This window comes from Heptranchias perlo, chromosome 3 (genome assembly GCF_035084215.1).
Source record: "Heptranchias perlo isolate sHepPer1 chromosome 3, sHepPer1.hap1, whole genome shotgun sequence".
Taxonomy (NCBI): domain Eukaryota; kingdom Metazoa; phylum Chordata; class Chondrichthyes; order Hexanchiformes; family Hexanchidae; genus Heptranchias; species Heptranchias perlo.
The window spans coordinates 34,693,826-34,715,859 of NC_090327.1; the positions used below are offsets into that span (position 1 = coordinate 34,693,826).

General features: G+C 42.9%; 1 protein-coding gene across 2 annotated transcripts in view; it reads left to right on the forward strand.

Moving 5' to 3' along the window:
* The window catches only part of csrnp1b (cysteine-serine-rich nuclear protein 1b), a 37,441-nt gene extending 17,474 nt beyond the window's left edge, over nt 1-19,967 (forward strand). The window contains exons 2-5 of one of the 2 annotated variants that reach the window (XM_067978768.1): nt 396-643; nt 6,674-6,933; nt 8,476-8,772; nt 13,906-19,967. In XM_067978768.1, the coding sequence (XP_067834869.1) occupies nt 424-643; nt 6,674-6,933; nt 8,476-8,772; nt 13,906-14,946 (1,818 nt within the window). In that variant the 5' untranslated portion in view covers nt 396-423 and the 3' untranslated portion in view covers nt 14,947-19,967. The remainder of the gene's footprint in view (nt 1-395; nt 644-6,673; nt 6,934-8,475; nt 8,773-13,905) is intronic. The other variant, XM_067978767.1, reaches the window with a different exon arrangement.
* Nucleotides 19,968-22,034: the final 2,067 nt, after the last annotated feature.

A 22,034-nucleotide genomic window follows, 5' to 3' on the forward strand; every position in this document is an offset into this window, starting at 1 on the left:
ACAGTGAAGCACATCAAGCACTTACCTCTGGTGTTTTGTTTTAATCTCCCTTCCCACCCCCTTTCTGTTTCTACAATTTTGGACACACATGAATGTAATTTTAACCGATTAAATCTTTTTTTTCTGTGAATGTAAAGGCACCTATTCAAAGGTCTGATGGTCAGGATGGAATTAAATATTTAATTCAGAATGTGAAACTTACAGAAAGACTTCACAATGTGCTGGAATAGTAGAAAATTGTTAACTCCAATTTTGTGATGGTCATTCATGAATTTAAATTCAAATCTTGCTGAAACATTTAAAGGGAAATTTGTTGAACACTTAAGAAAAAAATCCTTAAGGTGTACGGTGTGAGGTAGAAAAACTCTTCATTGACATTTTTCTTTTTTTTTAAGTAGAACTGTGACCAAACCACATTTTGCCATGAGTGGAGTTCTGAAACGAAAGTTTGAAGAAGTGGAGGATGATCCCTGTTACTCCTCATCTTCTCCGTCGTCATCCTCTTCCTCCTCCTCTTCCTCATCCTCCTCCTCCGCCGCTTCATCTTGCTCTTTGTCCTCCAGCTGGGACTCTGATGATGACAGCTCTTGTGAAATGTGGGCAACCAGAAGTAATGCAGCTTTCCCCATTACACCATTTACCCGTAAGTATCTAATGTAACATCCTATTCATAATTAAAGAACTCAATTAACATTTCAAGGTATTGCTGTCCTACACCACAAATACATCCTTTGGGTATCACATTGTCTTCTACTTTTACTTCATTCTTTCCCGGGACTTTAAAACTTCCAAAATTGTTTACCTCCCTAAATATTATGTGTTCGCCTTGGCTCAGTTGGTAGCACTCTCGCCGCTGAGTCAGAAGGTCATGGGTTCAAGTCCTACTCCAGGGACTTGAGCAAATAATCTAGGCAGCCACTTCAGTGCAGTACTGAGAGAGTGCTGCATTGTTGGAGGGGCCGTATTTCAGATAAGTTGTTAAACCAAGGCCCTATCTGCCCTCGGGTAAAAGATCCCATGGCACCATTTTGAAGAAGAACAAGGGAGTTCTCCCCCGGTATCCTAGCCAATTTTAAAAAAACAGTTCTTTTCTCCTACCCTTTTCAACCTTGGGTCTGTTGCATTATAGATTAAAAATGGAAAGAGTCCTAGCCTACAATGCAACTTTTAAATATATAAATCTGCTTTGTAACAAAGTTTCTCCATTGCACAATGAGCCAAATAGAACAGGAAGGTTTAATGATTGATGCCCAGTCAGACAGTGGTTGGAGAAGGAAGAACAACTGCTTTGGGGAAGAATTGGTACTTGATATGCAGGTACAGAATCTTCAGGCAGATGTTATTAGTGAAGACCAAGGGTTTCTGTAACAGTTTATAATGAAGAATGGGAACATGCTTAGACTGTCTCCTTTTTAAATTCTGTAAAAATTGACGGTCAAAGTAGACAATTGAGCATCACATGTTGGAATTCCCTCCTTAAAACCTACCTTTTTGACCAAGCTCACATCTCCTTCTTTGGCTCAATGTCTCTTTACTCTTCTGTGCAGTGCCTTGGGATGTTTTCCTACATTGAAGGCGCTATATAAATAAAAGTTGCTGCTGTTATGAGTTCCAGCATCCACAGGGTTGTTACCCAAAGCTCTTTTGCTTCCTGCAAGAGGGATTAATGTTAAGGTTGCAAGTAGAAGCTTGTTTAAAAACTTAATCTGAGAAAGAAAAGAGCTTCTTCCACAATAACAAAATATGCACTGTTCCCTCATGAGAAAGCATACAGTACTCTCACATCACAAACCAGTAGCCCCGAACGCCAGACTCTGTCACTGTAGGCTGTTGAGTTGGCGCCTAATAGGTCTATGAATTGAGCATGCTTCCCCTACACGAGGAGGCTTACCAGCCTAACTGAGGTCAGAAACTCACTGTGGCACTTAGGCTCAGTGGGTAAATGCAATACATAAAATGGCTGTAAGTCACCAGAGACCCAGGAAAGTCTGTGCCAAGTTAGCCATTTTCAGCAGGGGCAACAGTGAGGGTGCTGAGCCAGGTTAAGTGAGGGCAGGGTTGGTCTATAGTGCCCTCTGAGATGAAAGTGTTCATTCTTGCTCGTGGAAATACAGCCACTCGGGTGAAGAAGCAGCTATAGTGGGTGTGCTACTCGTAGTAGCTGCAGGCTGTCAGCCCCTTGTGGTGCTGTACTCCAGTGAGAGCTGGGGAGAATCGGAAGGATGGAATCAATGGTTTATAGAGCAGTATTCGAACACCGTGTGCTACGTTGTGTTACTGCTGCCAGAGGGTTTCAGAAACAAAATTGTGCTAACAACATTTGTAATAACAGGCCTCCATCCTAATAATCTGCTTAAAATAGCACACTGAAATGCTCAAATTAGTCTTCAGTGGACACCACGGCAACTGAGTTCCTTGAAATGAGCAAACTATCAGGAAACCTAATTACAGTTTGGCATTTTGTCGGTATTAAGTCATGTGCCGAGGCTGCATATGTCTAGAATAGCTGTTTCCTTCCCCATCATATTTTAAAGAAAATGTTGTAACCACAGTCATTCCATCATGCAGCTTTTTTTTGTGATTTTTTTTTTCTTTTCTTGCTGTTTGTTTAAATAGGAAATAAGCATGTTGGTAATTTTTTGTTTATCCTGGCGAATCTACCATTATTTCTTCGATGTCTTCCTTTCTCCCAGTTTTTATTGCCCCCCCCCCCCAACTAATCGTAATTCTTCAACCCTCAAGGCAGGTGGTCGTGAACTACTGTGGCTGCTTGGCAGTGTTGCTGCCAGGGAGATGCTGCCCTGCCTACAATTGGCCCCTAAGCCCCTGGACTTAGGGAGGGAGGGGGATTCCTCCTGCTAATTGCTTTCCAATGACCCTCCCTCTGCACCGTTGCTGAAAACTCTGCTTGTGGGTGGACATGACCCGACTGCTCTCGGTTCATTGCAGTCACGTAACCTCCTCATTGTGCATGGCCACTTCTGCCCACAGACTCGGAGACCTGCCTTGGGGGAGCAATGGCATTTGCGTGTGCCGAAGGATGCAGTGCCACACATCCTCCTCTTTCTCCCCCCCCCCCCCCCCCCCCCCCCCCCACCATGCCAATTTAAACAGTGCCATTAGAGGGAGGAGCCGCCTTGTCTCAATTGCTGAGCGTGGTGGCTTGCCCTGCTTATTATACCAGCCAGCAGTGCAGTGTTGGTGCTTGCCGATCTGTGCAGATTGTCCACCAACTGTTGAGAAAGGAGCAGTGGACAGAAAATGTAAGCCTTTGACACCTTTTAAAATAACTTGGTACGTGCAGAAGATGTTTACATGCGGAGTTGTTTTTGTACCAAACTAAGCTGATTCTACAACAACATGACCCCCTGGCTTTACCGAAGGAAAAAAACTTGCATTTATATAGCACCCTTCACAATCTCTGGACCTGCCAAAGTGCTTTATAGCCAATGAAGTACTTTTTGAAGTGTAGTCACTGTTGTAATGTAGGGAAACACTGTAGCAGCCAATTTGTGCACAACAAGGTCCCACAAACAGCAATGTGATAATGACCAGATAATCTGTTTCACATGTTGGTTGAGGGATAAATGTTGGCCAAGACACCGGGAGCACTCCCTTGCTCTTTGAAATAGTGCCATGGGATCTTTTACGTCCACGAGAGAGGGCAGACAGGGCCGCAGTTTAACCTTTTATCTGAAAGATGGCATCTCCAACAGTGCAGCACTCCCTCAGTATCGGACATGAAGTGTCAGCCTAGATTATGTGCTCAAGTGGCTGGGATGAGAAGGTGGTGGTGAGCCGCCGCCTTGAACTGCTGCAGTCCATGTGGTGAAGGTTCTCCCACAGTGCTGTTAGGAAGGGCGTTCCAGGATTTTGACCCAGCGACGATGAAGGAACGGCGATATATTTCCAAGTCGGGATGGTGTGTGACTTGGAGGGAAACGTGCAGGTGTTGTTCCCATGTGCCTGCTGCTCTTGTCCTTCTAGGTGGTAGAGGTCGCGGGTTTGGGAGGTGCTGTCGAAGAAGCCTTGGTGCGTTGCTGCAGTGCATCCTGTGAATGGTACACACTGCAGCCACAGTGCCCCGGTGGTGAAGGGAGTGAATGTTTAGGGTGGTGGAAGGGGTGCCAATCAAGCGGGCTGCTTTATCTTGGATGGTGTCGAGCTTCTTGAGTGTTGTTGGAGCTGCACTCATCCAAGCAAGTGGAGAGTATTCCATCACACTCCTGACTTGTGCCTTGTAGATGGTGGAAAGGCTTTGGGGAGTCAGGAGGTGAGTCACTCGCCGCAGAATACCCAGCCTCTGACCTGCTCTCGTAGCCATAGTATTTATATGGCTGGTCCAGTTAAGTTTCTGGTCAATGGTGACCCCCAGGATGTTGATGGTGGGGGATTCGGTGATGGTAATCCCGTTGAATGTCAAGGGGAGGTGTTTAGACACTCTCGTTGGAGATGGTCATTGCCTGGCACTTGCCTGGCGCGAATGTTACTTGCCACTTATGAGCCCAAACCTGGATGTTGTCCAGGTCTTGCTGCATGTGGGCTCAGACTGCTTCATTATTTGAGGGGTTGCAAATGGAACTGAACCTACAACCTTCTGACATGTGAGAGTGTTACCACTGAGCCAAGGAAGTGCAAATCTTTCCAGTTGCCTTAGCTACTGAACTGGCAATGACCTTGAACTTGAAAGAGGGGGCTGAGATTTAATACTATGCTCCTGTGGTTGTGTCTTATCACTGCACTTCAGGCTCAGTATGATCATCCGTGCGGGGGGCGCGCGCACGTGTCTGTGTATTTTCATAAACTGTGCATTGTCTGATGCTCCAAACTACTCGAGCTAAAAACTGCCAACATGCACTTCAAATACACTCTTAACTATAGCTTTAAAAAAAACCACAATTACTGCAGAGATGCAACCACTGGGGTATGAGGTGAACTTATTTTCTCCCATCCTGCTCCAAATCCTGCAGTTTCCCATAATGTTCTTCTCGATCTCTTCTACTGTATAGCTATGAAATATTCCCCAGAGGGTTGCAGCATGATGATATCGAGTAGTGAGCCTTCTGCACTGTCAAACAACTTTTCTTAAATACATCTTATTTCATGACTTGTTTATCTGAAAATTAGAAGGAAAAAAGGTCCCAAAGTGACCAATTTATAGAAATGAATAGTGATGGGACAAAGGGACCCTCCCAAAAACTTGGAAGCTGTTTTAAAGCAAAGTTACTTGAGCAACTCAAAAGTCCCAGGTCCTATACCTGGTCGTTGCTGATAGCCGATCTCAGACAGGACAGCAGTGGAATCACTGTAGTTTTCTCTGATGTCCCAGGAGCAGAGCTGAATGGGGAGAGGTCAGGTATCCCTTCAGCTAATTGCTATCCAATAACCCCCACCCCCAAACCCTGCTAAAAATTGCACAGATGAGCGTGAGCTGATACAGCTTTTAGTATTGAGGTGAGGTTCTGTGTCCAGGCTTACACCTCTACACTGGCTACTTGAGTGAAGTACTGGAGGGTGTTCAGAATCCGAGGAACTGTCGGACAACTGATCTAAATGTAGCTGTGCTCTGTGGAGAGAAAGAGTGCATATTTAATGCAAAGTTATACTACATCATTAGCCAGGGACTACGTAGCTCAGGTTCTGGGTTAAAATGCCACTCCAGAGACTTGAGTGTATAATCTAGACTGGCACATCATTGTAGTACTGAGGGAGTGCTGCACTGTCGGAGGTGCCATTTTTTACATGAGACATTAAACTGCAAGTTCGTTCTTTCTTTACACAAAGTAATCCCAGTGACAGCATCCTTGTAATGAGATCTGTTGATTGACATTTAGAAAGAGAACAAACTTGCATTTCTATAGGGTGTTCCTAATACAAGTCACAGGTCATGTGATGTGCCGTGCTGGATCAAGCTTATTGATTGAGTGAAGGTGCATGCTTTCAGTGTTGCTGACTTGAGATTATAAAAAGAACTCATAACAGGATTTTGAAGTAGAAATTAGGCAATGCAAAACTACTGCATGTCGTAGCTGCGCTGTGGACAGGTCTTACACTTTTCTAACATCGTTAACAAGGTAGCCCCACAGTGAAGGCGAGCTCTGTACAAAACACCCCCACCCCAAAGTAAAGGAGACACAGTTTTAATTCTGCATTTTAAAGGTATTGCTGTTTACTTGTACAGACACGCTGAATCTGAGCGGAGCTGAAGTCAAATTTTTAGCAATATTACTGGATATGGGGATAGCTAAAGACATGGAGCAAACCCAACCTGACCCTCCCCATACCTCACCCCACCCTCCGTGCAAAGTGTGTAAAACAGTCTGCAGGCCGATCTAAGTGTGTGTGCAAGTAAATAAATTCTAAGCGGATCCTCTCTTTTAAAATGGCCTAGTAGGAGAGATCAACCCTCTCTAGTCAAAATTACTCGTAATATATTTCATTTTTAGCATTATGTTAAAATAATACATTTTCAGTGTCATTCTGTGGATGCTTGTAATCTAACATGGCCACTGGAAGTTACTGATTGACATCATTAGGCACACCCTATAACATCGTTCATGACTGTAAGACGTCCCAAAGTGCTTTGCAGCCTATGAAGTACTTTTAAAGTGTAGTCACTTCAGTAGCAGAACACTTACTAACTTTACTTTCTCTTTCATTGCTGGTTTTTCAGCTGTACCCATCCTGAAGAGAACTAAACGCATGAGGAAGAACAACGTCCAGTTCGACCGTGTCGTGGTCTTCTATTTTGCACGGTGTCAGGGGTTCACTAGCGTTCCGAGCCAGGGTGGCTGCACCTTGGGGATGGCCAACAAGCACAGCTCATGCAGGCAGTACACATTGGCAGAGTTTGCCAAAGAGCAGGAGCTTGTTCGTTGGGAGAAAATCAAGGAACTTTTGAAAGAACAGAAGCTGGATTCTTTAAGGCTGCAGGTATGAAACCTGGGAATGGTAGTGCAGTGGTTATGTTACTGGACTAGTAATCCAGAGGCCTGGACAAATAATCCAGAGGCAATGTGAGTTCAGATCTCCCCATGGTAGTTTGAGAATTTGAATTTCAGTTGAAAAAAATCATTAAAAGTGACCATGAAGCTGCCGGATTGTCGTAAAAACCCAACTGGTCCTTTAGGGAGGGAAACCTGCTGCCCTTACCCGGTCTGGCCTATATGTGACCGCAGTCCCATGCCAATGTTGCTGACTCTTAACTGCCTCTGAAGAGGCTCAGCAAGCCAGGGCAACTAGAGATGGGCAATAAATGCCAGCCTTGCCAGCAGCACCGATATCCTGAGATTTTTTAATTCAATCAATCAGAGGTGGGGATGGGAGTAAATCTGTGGTACTTTTCTGTTTCCCACTCCCTGCCACAACCTTCTCCAATTATCCTCCATCCAGTTCTGAAGGCAGTAAAGTCATGAGCTCCAGTTTAATGGCACTGGCTTCCCTCCAATACTTTGCTACCCATTCTTCACATGTGAGCTTAGACTGTGAATGCTGCCAGCCTGTTGGACCATGAGGGGCATCACGGCCAAAGCAAATGTATTCCTCGCCCAACGTCCACAAGCGTGCACTTTTCAGTGAGAGTCGCTGGATCGCAATCAGGCCCCCGTCTCTTGCTCAAATCACAGCCAGAGCAGATGGTTTGTTATAGCAAGTGATGTAATACTCTAATCTACTCAGGTAGTGGCATTTTCACCTGCCTTTGGGACGTATTCTGCTAAACTATGTATTGGGCAGCAAACCCTGCTACAACCAGAGAGTAGCAATTCATAGAATATTTGGCCCATTGTGCCTGTGCCGGCTCTTTGAAAGAGCTATCCAATTAGTCCCATTCCCCCGTAGCCCTGCAAATTTTTCCTTTTTAAGTATATATTCAAGTTGCTTTTGAAAGTTACTTTTGAATCTGCTGGTGCCACCCTTTCAGGCAGTGCATTCCGGATCATAACTTTTTCCCCATAACCCTGCAAATTTTTCCTTTTTAAGTATATATTCAAGTTGCTTTTGAAAGTTACTTTTGAATCTGCTGGTGCCACCCTTTCAGGCAGTGCATTCCGGATCATAACTTTTTCCCCATAACCCTGCAAATTTTTCCTTTTTCAAGTAGTATATCCGATTCCCACCTTTTTTTCGTAATGTCAGATCACTTGCCCTTATCATCCTGCCCCCCAATGCTCTCCCGGCTGAGACCAGCCAACTCGACCCAAACCAGGGACTGGCATGGCCCATCCTGCCCTGTGTGGCTCAATACTGCATTACCTAGATGGAGCAGAGGAAGATACAGGGCTATGGGGGAGCAAAGGGCAGTGCAACTATTTTGGGATTAGTCTAGCAAGATATGAGGACCAAATGGCCTCCTTGTGCTGTAAATTTAAATACACAGAGCCATTACATACTTCTGAAGGAAAATCTTTGTTCACTGGTCTTCATTTGGAAAAAAATAACCCTTTCCTTCTCTTTCCACCCCCCCCCCCACCACAGTTGACTAAGAATGGTACTGCTGACTCCGAAGAGGCCGATCGGCTCACCGTTGATGACATCTCGGACGATGATATCGATGTCGGTGAGGTGGAGCTCGACAGCGGCTTCTTTCCGCAGCCGTACCCAGCTAAGAAAAGGCACACGCTGCTGAAAGCAGCTGGAGTGAAGAAGATCGACAGAGAGGAAAAACGGGAGCTGAACGCAATCAGGGTGTCACGCGAGGACTGCGGCTGTGACTGCAAGGGTTTCTGTGAGCCGGAGACCTGCAGCTGTAGCCTGGCCGGAATTAAATGCCAAGTAAGTGAGCCGCTGAATGAGACGCCTCTTTTTTTACGGCAATATCTGTGTGTTTACTAGTATGGCAAGTCACTTTTTGGTTTCCTACATTACAATCATCGATTTTTAACCACTGTTTTAAAGCTCTCATTCCACGATTCCATCTGTTTTTAAATGAAAGCTGCAAACCATTGACTTTGGCTGTGACATTAACAATTCCTCTGTCTGTCGCTCTGTGTCGATGGGACATCGCCATTATGCACCCTGAGTAATTCCTGTTGTTCCATCAATATTTCACCTCCCAAGGAAGAGACTAGTATTTTTCCTCCTTACATTCCCCAGTAGACGGTCAGACTGCCAACTTGGTAGCACACCGAAGACTTGTAGCTTGCTCGTGCTTTCCTACTGTTGGTCGAGAGCTAGGATTTTAATTCTGCGGTAGTTACTGGGAATCTTAACATTTGTATAAATGAGCATTGGTTTCATAGTAATTCTCAGAATTTATATTAAAAGAAAAAACCTGAATGGCAGGGTAGGAAGCAGCTTGGTTTCCAACAATTAAAATGTAGATTAAGAAATCAAGTAGCCTGAGGGGGATGAGGCTTACAGTGCATTTTTTTGACTCCAGATTTATCTACACGCATGGCCTACCTTGTCAACAGCTAGCATATTTTATTGAACTGTACACTAATCCCTGTGTGTTCCAGATGCAAAATGTTTAATTGTGTGGATACAGGAGAGTAGAAGATCAGACAGCTCTGGTATTTAGTGAGCACTGTATGTGGCTTTGAAACTGCAGCTATTTATTTTGATGGACACCTTTTTTAAAAAAAAAGCCTTTCATTATTAATGGCTCCTACAGTATTTTGGAACATTTTTGATTTATTGTCACTGTATGTGGCAAAAGTCTCTGTAGGCTGACTTAATTTATTTACGTCCAAACCAACACAACAATTGAAGCTGTGCAAAAGACTTGCATTATATAACACCTCATCAAGTATCTCAAACATCTCTAAGCCCTTCACACATTGAATTGAAGATTGACTGTTATATAGGCAAATTTTGCACACAACAATGTCCCACAAGCTGCAGTGAGGTACAGATGGAGTTGAGGTACAGATCCGCCATGATCTAATTGAATGGTGGAAGAGGCTCGAGGGGCTGAATGGCCTACTCCTGTCCTATGAGATGAATGACTTGTTGATCTGTATTTGGGTGTGTTGGTTAAGAGAAGATTGTCCACTAAACAGAGTTCCCTGTTCTTTAAATGGGATCTTTTAACAGCCAACTGATCAGAGTCTCCTGTAAAGGATGAGGGGCCTCTAGCAATGCAGCACTCCCTCCCTCAACCCTGCAATGAAATGTCAGCCTAGATCATGTTTAAATTCAACTTTTTGAATTGGAGACGAGAGTGCTACTAACTGAGCCAAGCTGACACCTCCTTACTTAAAAAGAGTCAATTTAAAAAAAAAATCTTCCTGTTCCTTGAGTCTTCATGATCTTTATTGCATGGGTCTCTGTAATGCTAAACCAAGCTAGTGCAATCTTGATCTTTGATTGAAATTGCAACACTTTCTCTTCACATCCATCCATTTCCAATGGTAGTCAAAAGCTTTTCAAGTTAGACATTTTCTTTTTAAAAAGAAAAATGTTGTTACAGCACCAATTGCAACATGTAAAATCTGCACTGTTGCTTCCTCCAGAAGTAGGATTTTTGCTTTATGTAGATCTACATTCCAAAAATGTATCATTTAGGTATCAGCCTTGGCTCTGTGGTAGCAAACTGGCTTCTGAGTCAGAAGGTTGTGGGTTTAAGCCCCACTCCAGAAACTTGAGCGCACAATCCAGTGCAGTACCGAGGGAGTACGACACTTCGAGATGCAGTCGCCTGGTTCAAACGGTAAAGTGAAGCCCTTGCTGCCTGTTCAGTTCTACCTAAAAGATTCCATGGCACTTCTTTTGAAAGATAGCAAGGAATTCTCCCAGTGTCCTGGCCAACATTCATTCCTCTGCCAAAACAGCCAAAATAGATTAGTTAATCATTCGTCTCATTGGTGTTTATGGGATTGTGCTATGTACAAATTGGCAACTGCATTTGCCTACAGAACACTGACGGCACTCAAAAGTGTATATATCATTCTCTGGATGTGTGCATTGCTGGCAAGGTCCATCTCAAGTTGCCCTTGAGAAGGTGGTGGTGAACTGCTGCCTTCACCCGCTGCAGTCCGTATTCTATGTAGTGATTTGACACAACTGAGTGGTTTGCTAGGCCACTTCAGAGGGCAGTTAAGAATCAACCATGTTAGAGTTGGACTGGAGTCACAAATATACCAGACTGGGTAAGTATGGCAGGTTTCCTTCCCTAAAGGACCAGTTGGGTTTTTACAACAATCTGACAGCTTCATGATCACTTTTACTGATACCAACTTTTTATTTCCAGATTTTTTTTAAACTGAATTCAAATTCTCAAACTACCATTTAAACTCACGTTCTCTAGATTACTAGTCCAGTAACATAATCACTAGGGTACCATTACCTCAGTAACATGTAATAGTGAATACATTTGAACTGTTGTACAATGATAGATTTTGTTCTTTTCAAAATATGGATTGTCTGGAGAAAGCGTTTTAAGCTGGATAACAATAGGATGAAGTACCAGTGATTGAAATCTGTCACCAGCCGTGGTTTAATGAGCAATTTGAGGTCATGAGTTAGGATCACACAACATTAAAGTGCAATTTCTACCCCTGCAACTCACTGCTACTAGAACACATTGTAACAAGTTGTTAGCAGTTCATTTTCATTGAAAATTAAATCCCCTCTCACTTCAAAAGTTAGATTTTAAATTCCAATTTTTAGTCCAGATATTCCAAATCTTTATAATAGGAGTACAGGTTCATAGCTCCTTGAAAGTGGAGTCACAGGTGGATAGGGTGGTGAAGAAGGCATTCAGCATGCTTGGTTTCATTGGTCAGAACATTGAATACAGGAGTTGGGATGTCTTGTTGAAGTTGTACAAGACATTAGTTAGGCCACACTTGGAATACTGTGTACAGTTCTGGTCACCCTATTATAGAAAGGATATTATTAAACTAGAAAGAGTTCAGAAAAGATTTACTTGGATGCTACCGGGACTTGATGGTTTGACTTATAGGGAGAGGTTGGATAGACTGAGACTTTTTTCCCTGGAGAGTAGGAGGTTTAGGGGTGATCTTTTCGAAGTCTATAAAATAATGAGGGGCATAGATAAGGTAGATAGTCAAAATCTTTTCCCAAAGGTAGGGGAGTCTATAACGAGGGGGCATAGATTTAAGGTGAGAGGGGAGAGATACAAAAGGGTCCAGAGGGGCAATTTTTTCACTCAAAGGGTGGTGAGTGTCTGGAACGAGCTGCCAGAGGCAGTAGTAGAGGCAGGTACAATTTTGTCTTTTAGAAAGCATTTGGACAGTTACATGGGTAAGATGGGTATAGAGGGATATGGGCCAAGTGCAGGCAATTGGGACTAGCTTAGTGGTATAAACTGGGCGACATGGACATGTTGGGCCGAAGGGCCTGTTTCCATGTTGTAAACTTCTATGATTCTATGAATATTCCATATTCTATATTGTGGCCATTGTGTAGTCAACATTCTTCCTCAGTGGATAATTCTGTTTTTTTTTCCTCAATGGTTTGATTTTTACCATCTTTGTTTCTTTATTGACCAAATAACATCACAGAAAATCTTCCTTCCCAATTTCAATTTTCTCCTTTACATTCCAGCAAAAAAAAAACCTTGGGATACAGCCTCCATGATAGATCCTCACTTACAACAGAAGTGAAGGAGGAGGCTGGGAGAAACTTTTTTTAAAAAAAAGAATAAACCCAGAGAGAGTGCAAGATGCTGAGAATATTTTTTTGGTGGGGCTTGGCTCAAAAAGTTGTTGAGAATCACTCAGATGATCAACCAGGGTCCCAATAGGTGTGTGCGGCGCAATCCATCTCCAACAAAAGAACTCCGGACTTCACCTCAGCAGTGCTGCCGCCTACAAAGTAGAGAGAGGAAGAAAAAGACACCGTTGGGAGAGAATGGGAAGGGAAAGACTTACTTCAGAGGGGCACCCATGGAAACTAGTTCAACATCTTCACTAAAGAACTGAGGATAAGGGGAAGCTAGTAGGGAGAGGAACAAAACCTAGCTTTATGTAATTAGATAATGGTAGAATCATAGAATCAAAGAAAAATTTACGGCACAGAAGGAGGCCATTCGGCCCATCCTGTCTGCGCCAGCTGTGAAACGAGCCACCCAGCCTAATCCCACTTTCCCGCATTTGGTCCGTAGCCCTGCAGGTCACGGCTCTTCAGGTGCACAGCCAGGTATTTGTTAAATGGGTTGAGGGTTTCTGCCTCTACCACCCTCTCGGGCAGTGAGTTCCAGACCCCCACCACCCTCGGTGAAAAAAAATTTCCTCATTTCAGCTCCAATCCTTTTACCAATCACTTTAAATCTATGCCCTCTGGTTATTGACCTCTCCGCTACGGGAAATAGGTCCTTCCTATCCACTCTATCTAGGCCCCTCATAATTTTGTACACCTCAATCAAATCACCCTTCAGCCTCCTCTGTTCCAAGGAAAACAACCCCAGCCTATCCAATCTGTCATCATAGCTGAAATTCTCCAGTCCTGGCAACATCCTCGTAAATCTCCTCTGCGCACTCTAGTGCCATTACATCCTTCCTGTAATGTGGTGACCAGAACTGTGCGTAGTACTCAAGCTGTGGCGTAACTAGTGTTTTATACAGTTCCAGCATAACATCCCTGCTTTTATATTCTATGCCTCAGCTAATAAAGGAAAGTATTCCATATGCCTTCTTAACCACCTTATCTACCTGTCCTGCTATCTTCAGCGATCTGTGGATATGCACTCCAAGGTCCCTCACTTCCTCTACACCTCTCAGTATCCTCCCATTTATTGTGTATTCCCTTGCCTTGTTTGCTCTCCCCAAATGCTTTACCTCACACTTCTCCAGATTGAACTCCATTTGCCACTTTTCTGCCCATCTGACCAGTCCATTGATACCTTCCTGCAGTCTACAGCTTTCCTCCTCACTATCAAGTATGGTATTAATAGAGTTTGCTGATTTAAATACTTACAATGTGCACTTTTGTATTGTACAGATGGATCGCATGTCTTTTCCCTGTGGATGTACAAAGGATGGTTGTGGTAACACAATGGGAAGGATAGAGTTCAATTCTGCCAGAGTACAGACACACTTCATCCACACCATCATGAAGCTGGACTTGGAGAAACGGCAATCGAGTATCACGAACGGTGAAAATAAGAACGGAGAGTCAGACACGCCGCACTTGGAAAATTCCCAGCACTATGGCTACTCGGCAGACAAAGCTGCATTCCAGGACAGAAGTGCCTCCTTAACGCCAGCCTTTAATTTCAGCGAGGAGTCAGACGACAGCGAGGACAACAGCTGTAGCAGCGACATGACCGACTCCAGTTCGTCGAATTACAGCGAGGAGGCAGACGAGGGAGTCGACGACCGTTTCTTGGATAACGCACCGCAATCTCATCAAACTGCGGACATTGATGACGATGGACTGGCCCGGATACTCCATTTTAACGATTCAGACAACGAGTGTGGTAACGATGCCGAGAACCAGGATGGCTTCCCTTACTTTAACCCTTCCGATTTTTTCTGCGAGACTGGTGACCAGCACTGCGGTGCAGAAAGCTTCAAGTTCAACACTGAGTATTACACTAATCACTTGCCCAGCTTGGACGAGAATGCCAATCAAGAGGGGAGTTTCCCTCTTGGGGATGTAGTTCCAACGCAGGGCAGCAGCCATGACTACCCGCCATCTCACTGCCCGGAGCAGGCGACGAAAAGCTACACTGACCTCAGCTTGTCGACTGATTCCTTCGAATTTTTCCAGTCGTTCTCCGAGTTCAACTATGGATCGTTTCACAACCCGCAGAAGGACTACGAAAACATGGACAATTGTCCAACGCTCCAGTTTCAGTTCCCTGGGTTTCCTGGCTTCTCCCAGGCTGCCGACCAGGGCAGCTGTTTCTTGGAGTCCCTAATTGGTCTGGCTGAGCCGATCACGGCGGATTCATTCCCAGAGCCACCTACACCTTTCCCGGACAGTCAGCACCTTGAAGAAGCCATCAAAACATCCATCATGGAAACTGTGAAGGTTTGAATTCGGATTATTGAAGTGACTGGTTCCGAAATCCTTTATTTCTTTTCAAAAATAATTGATATATATCTTTATGAAATGACTGATGTATTGGGAGGGGGGTGGGGGGTGCTGAACTAATTGAAATCATGTCGAGGAATTGTTCTCCACTGATTAGCCCTCAATTGTATTCACCTTGGGTCGAGTGAGGCTACAAATGGCAAAATGATTCTTCAACTTGGGGATGTGGGAGGAATACTCCTGACTATCAAATGGTAATAATTTTTATGAGAGCTATATATTGTTTAAAATGGAAAGATAATTGGACCCCGAGAGTATTGTAATAGTGACACGTCAATGCCGAATGTCGGTGGTACTTTAGTGAAGAGTAAGACAGCAATGATGATTTGCTGAAGTGGAAATAGAAGAAGTCTTTACCTGTTTGGCTTCTTATCAATGGACGTCTGGCAGCTAAAATGATTCAGACGATAATTTAACGTCTTTGTGACCAGTCCCATTCAAAGAGTCGCCTTTGTTTTCTTCAGCCCAGATCACCTATCTTGTATTAAGTGATAATTTTACTTTTGTTTCTCCTCCACACCACCCTCAATCCTGAAGACAGCTGCCCATGCTGGATTACAATTCCATGCTTGCTGCTGGACCTTTTGTAACCTCACTCAAATGCCTATATCATATGAGCCTAGACAATGAGTGCCGGCTTGACTGTTTAACCATCGGGAGCATCCCAGCCAAGCCTGATGCCGTGCTCTTAAGCCACTGTGCCCACACCTGTTCTTTCCAGCAAGGATGTCTAGATCACAATCAAGAATGGGTGCCTAGGCTGATTTTATTCCAGCCACAAAGATTGAAGCCCGTTGAAGCGCCCCAGCTGTTGCCCTCAGCCTGTCTGAGATCGACTAATTCAAGACAGACCAGCCATCGAACCTGGGATGTTCCTGGTTCAATATCGCTGCACATAGTGCATTTATGCACTGAGCCATTTTGGGAGTCCCCATCATAGTACATTAAGACAGGTGATAGAGATGAGCCTTGTTCACACAAATGCATTGATTCACATCCTCTTTAGATTCAGTAATTATTATTGATAGCTGGTTGAGAATTATTTTTCAAACTGCGAAACTTGTCCTTTTATCTTGAAGTGAGAGTGGTTAATGAGATGGTCTAGTGAAAAAGTGCATCGAGGTTGTTCCAACAACAGTTTGTATTTATGTTGCGCCTTAAATGTAGTACAATATCCCAAGGCGCTTCACAGGAGAGTTATCAGACAAAATTTGACACTGAGCCACATAAGGAGATATTAGGACAGGTGACCAAAAGCTTGGTCAAAGAGGTAGGTTTTAAGTAACATCTTAACAGACAAGAGAGAGGAGGTTTGGGGAGGGAATTCTGGAGTTTTGAGCATGGACAGTTGAAGGCACAGCCGCCAATGGTAGGGCGAAGGAAATCAGGGATGCACAAGAGGCCAGAATTGGAGGAACACAGAGTTCTCAGAGTTGTAGGGCTCCAAGAGGTTACAGAGATGGGGAGGGGCTAGGCCATGGAGGGATTTGAACACAAGGATGAAAATTTTAAATTCCATGTTTATTCTGTAGTCCAGGTTTTGAGTTCCCTCCGACGCTAAGATTCCAACCTATGTGGCAGATTGTCTACACAATTGGACCTAGATTCTGAAACTAAGGATTGCAATTTGACTCCAAGCTTCAATTTTGAGACCATTGCCACATGCACTTTTGGTAATGTCTCACTGTAAATCTAATGCTGTGATATATTTCTATTCATGCAAGTGACACCTAGTGCCAAGAACATTGATACTGTGCCAACCTTTAGATTTATCGTATGTCAACTTCCCCTATAGGAATGTTTTTGATCTCCTGTAGTCTGTTGGGTGTTAACCTAGTGTCTCATACACTGAATGAATAGAACTTGGGTATTTCTTAAATGTATATGTCACTGATGTAAAGAATGATTACTGGATTCTGTCTCCACACTTTCTTATAATTGAATTGAGTGGGGTCAAATGAATAGGATTGAATCTCTGCATTCTCTGACCGGAAGGGGCAGCAGGTCCAATTAATCTAGACTTTTTAGTTCAGGCCGATTATACGTTTGGAACAAAAAAAAAAGAAAATTCTGGAAATGAACAGCAGGTCTGTCATTGAGTTTTAAATGTAACCCTTCCTGAGTTCTGATGAAGGAACTTCACTCTAACATTGGCCTGACTTTCTCTCTGGCGCTGATTGACCTGCTCTGCATTTCCAACATTTTCTGGGTTTTTTTTCCTGGATTTCCAACGTTCGCAGTTTGTTTTGTATTATATATCTCTACAAGGTAAAGACTCTTTGAATGGCAAAGGGTTAATGCACAATTGACACGTACTATGCAAAGTCTTAACTACAGCCGAGCCCAGCAAATTTAAATTTGCAAGTACAAAGTACATTGATAAAGCCAAACTGAGACAAGGTCTTAAGTAACAGGAAGTTAATGAGTAATTTTTTTTGTAATACTGTACCTCAGAAGTATTACATGTGCAGTTTTTATTTATTTTGTACTTCTGTATTTATTTATTTTTGTACATGCAGTACTGCAAGAAGCACTGTGGTTTAATAATGAAACAATAGAAGTGCAATACAGCCTTTCAGTAGCACTGATCCTTCCGATCATTACACTGTTATGATAACTAAGTGTTTGCTCGAGCAGTATTGTCACTAATCTTATTGGTACAAATATGCTACAGAAAAACAAAATTGCATATAACCAGCTGCACATTGCAGTTGTGGCAGTGCACTTTTCATCCCACACCTTTTGATTTGCCATTTCAAGTTGCTCCTATCGTCATCAGCGCCAAACCTGTCCTTCATACTAGTGTTTTCCACAACTTAAAAACGCGCTCTCCACACGAGCCAAGTTCGGAAGGACAAAAGCTCCAACGGTATTGCCTGGGTATTTTTCAACGCAAACTTCGCCTACCAAATCATCACTAAAAATCCTAGTGACAACACTGCTCCAGTCAATGAAAACACTTTATCGCGAGTTCTCGGCTTTTCTCCAAGAACTCTGCAAAATGAGGGTGTTTTAAGATTTGAAAAGTACCTTTTGGTAAGAAACCATTTTTTAAAAAAAAATGAATTTGTGTGGATTACATTCAAACGTTTAGTGTATTAGGCTGTATTTTTGGCATGAAGATCGTAGCTCTGTAAAGGTGCTAGGGATTTGAAACCTTTAATTATTTTTTAATAATTCCACAAAGTAGCTAATTTTTTTTGTTCAGCTTTACAGTTTATAATTTATTGAAATTCTGTGAGGAAGTGGCACGCGTGGTTCAGTCCAATGTCTAATATGCAGAGGAACTATAATTTTTTTTGTAGCAGAGGGGACACTAGAATAAAGCAATAAGACCTGAAAGATAAAGTAACCCAAATTGGGATGAGAACGTAAAATCAAAACTCCTATACGGAACTATTTTCCAAAGAGCTCTTGGTGTTTGTGAAAGGATTTTTTTTAATTCAGTTTTTCTGATATATAAACTTCCTAGTCTGTCGGTTGCTTTAGAGACTTAGTCAATTTGTAAAATGACTACTGATGTCTGCAGTCTCTTTTCCCTTTATGTCAAACCCCCCCCCAAATTTGTTGAAAATGCCTCAAATTTCAGATGAAATGAACAAGCATTGTAGGGTAGAGATTGCGATCAATGCAATCCCAGTTCAAGTGCTTCATGAGCTCTTACAAATTTCCCCTCTGTTCTGTTTTAAACGGGTTAATACATGCATTAAAATAGCACAGTGAGGAGCTCTGTATGATGGGGTTGATCCATTCGTACAGGAATAACACTGCGTTGTCATTTCAACCTGTGTTCTCTTTAGGACCAGTAGTGAGTTCTGTCAAATAACTCCCATTTCATTAGTCACAAGTGATGACTTTTATTTTTGTCCCCCACCCTTTGTCATAGCTCTAGAGGTGAAGCAAATGGGACCAGTGACACAATGAAAGTTTTACTCTGAATTGCTTAAATGCTGACACTAGCTGTCTTAAAAGTGGAAAAAACGTCCAATTTACCATTGACCTCAACACATCTGAAAGGCATAGTGATATTACTAGGGAAGAGGGGAAGATTCAAGGGATAATGGTGATGGCCTCCCCTACGTCCAAGTCCTGCATAAACCAAATGACCAGCATCTCTGCTTCTCATCTTTGTGAATGGAAATAGATGGGCATTGGGGAGACACGCATTTTCCATCCTTTAACTATATTTGATATCGAAGTGTAATATTTAAAATCAAAGACTAAGGTTTTGTACGGTACACTTTTAAAAACAAATTGAAAAGTAGGTGGGTGAGTGGGGATCCTCCATTCTGAATTCTGCTGACTAGCATAAACAAACTTATTTATTTCCTAAATAATTTCACTTTACTTGGCTTGGGATTATTAGTGACGAAATTCGTCCAACTTGACTTGACATTTCAGTTTAGTTGGAGAAGGGTCATTTTTTTTGATGTGGGGATGGTGGCCAACTTGATTTATTTGCCCGTCACCCACCTAAAGTTTCTCTGCATAAGCCACCTGGACCACGCAACATGCAGCTGTACTGCCTTTAAAAGTCATTAATTTATTTTTTTTGTTTCCCTCTTCGGTTGCAAGTGGCAAAAATTTGAACTCTGTTCCTTCTCAAGGGCACTAGATGTCTGTAAATAAGTTCAATCTCACTCCATTGTATGATTTTCTTTTTTGCCTGTTTGTACATAGAAAAAATGAAAATTGGTATTTATTACAAAACTGTTAAGATAATGTTATGTATTGAATTGATTTGTCTACATCTCCCATTTGCCTTCAATATGTAAATAATATATATATTAGACTTCAATAATTTTGCAGAATGGTACTATGATTGTTTTTTTTTAAAAGAACACGCATTTAGCTTAATCTGTAAAATATGTTGGTGAATTACATGCTATTCATTTCATCCAAGCAGTATGAAGCTATTTTCATCATACTTTTAAATAATAAAAAAAATTATATATGCAAGAAAAGCAAGTGTTTGTGATTCATCCCTCTAATTTTTTCCTCGTCTCTCCTGAAAGTGCTGGCATAAGCCAGAGTACATTTCTACGTCTCGCGAGTGGGTAATTAGAGACAGGGTCAGTCGTCATGTGAATCTCGATGGGGAATTTCAGTGGCCTACTGGACTGTGCGAAGAGGAATCCAATCCCGTCATTGCCAGGTCTCCAAGTGCACGACCGCGCACTCACGTTCCAGCAGGAATTACTAGGTAGCGATTAGGAGTGGGAACCAAGGCTGCTTTTCTTTTTATCCTTGCTAGGCCACTGTTGGCCAGGACACCAGGAGCACTCCCTGCTCTTACTCGAACAGTGCCTCAGGATCTTTTATGACCACCTGAGAGGGAGAGCGAGACTTTGTCTTAATGGTAGCATTGTTGCCTCTTGAGTCAGAAGGCGCAGGGTTCGAATCCTGCTCCAAGTAGTCCTGGCGATTGGAGTTCGGCACTTTGGCTCTGCATTCCTGGTTGATATCCAGCGGGATGTTTGCATCCGGTGGATACGAGTGGACCCCCCCCCCCCCACCAACGTATCGGTTGTGGGAGCCCATAAAATCCATTGTATAGGACTGACCACCCTACCAGCTGGTACAAGAATGGTTATGGCCATGGTAGGAGGGTTTACGTTGCAGCCTGTCAGACTGTGAATCCTCCAATGGAAGTGTGTGAAGATATGAAAACCAGATGGGGGTGCATACAAGGAGGAGAAACCTGTAAGATAAAAGAAACTTTGCAAAGAATGTTGGGAGAAAGATGAGGGAACTCACTGGGAAAAATACAGGAACCCCCAAAAAACAGCCAGAAAGCCAAACAGGGAAGTAGAGACGAGTTCAGCTATAGAAGGCAAACATTAAGAAATTCTTCTGTTATTCTAGAAAGAAAGAATTTTGCATTTATATAGCACCTTTCACAACCTCAGGGTATTCCAAAGATCTTTACAGCCAATAAAGTACTTTTGAAGTGCAGTCACTGTTGTAATGTAGGAAAGGCGGCAGCCAATTTGCACACAGCAAGGTCCCACAAACAGCAATGAGATAATGACCAGATAATCTGGTTTAGTGATGTTGGTTGAGGGATAAATGTTCACCAGGACACTGGGAGAACTCCCCTGCTCTTCTTCGAATAATGCCATAGGATCTTATACGTCCACCTGAGAGCAGACAGGGCCTCTGTTTAATGTCTTATCTGAAAGACGACATCTCCAACAGTGCCGTGCTCCCTCTTTTATAAAAAAAAATGTCACTACAGAAGCTCTAGTCCTGTCACCAATCGTGGGAGGTTCAATTGATAACCTGAAGAAGCTGTACGAACCGATGACCATTAAATCTGAGGCCAGGGATGAAATCAGCAAAGTGCGGACAGTGATCATGCAGAAGTTGATGAATAAAGAGTATGCTCCGTTGCATTGGAAAACAAAGTACGTATTTTCAAGAAAGGTGGTTAAAACTCCAGTAACTACAAAGACATTGGCCTCAACTGGTAAAAATGATGGAATTGATATTTTTGGAACAAACTGAGGATTAATACATGAAAATAAACATATGTAGCAACAACAAAATTTCAGAAGGGACAGATCTGCCTGACTAACTGTTGGTACAGGTAGTGTACTGGTTATGGTACTGGACTACCACCTGGTTCACTAATGTCCTTCAGAAAAGGGAACCTGCCACCTCTACTTGATCTAGTCTACATATAACTCCAATCCCACAATATGTCTTTTAACAGCCTCAGAAGTGGCCTAGTAAGCCAATTGGTTGTATCAAACTGCTTGTGGTTCAAAAAGAAGGCCCACCACCATCACTTTCACAGGGCAACTAGGGATAGGTAGTAAATGCTGGCTTTGCCAGTAATGCCCATATCTAGAGAATACATTTTTAAAAACCAAGGTACTGGTTCTAACACTGGACTGACTATAAGTAGGTTAGTAAAGTGAAAAAGTTTTTTTTTTAAAAAAAGGGTAGCAATGGTCCTTAGACATGTTAATACTTTATGTGGATAAAGGTAGGACAATTTGCTCCAGGAGCTGGTATGAAAATATCCA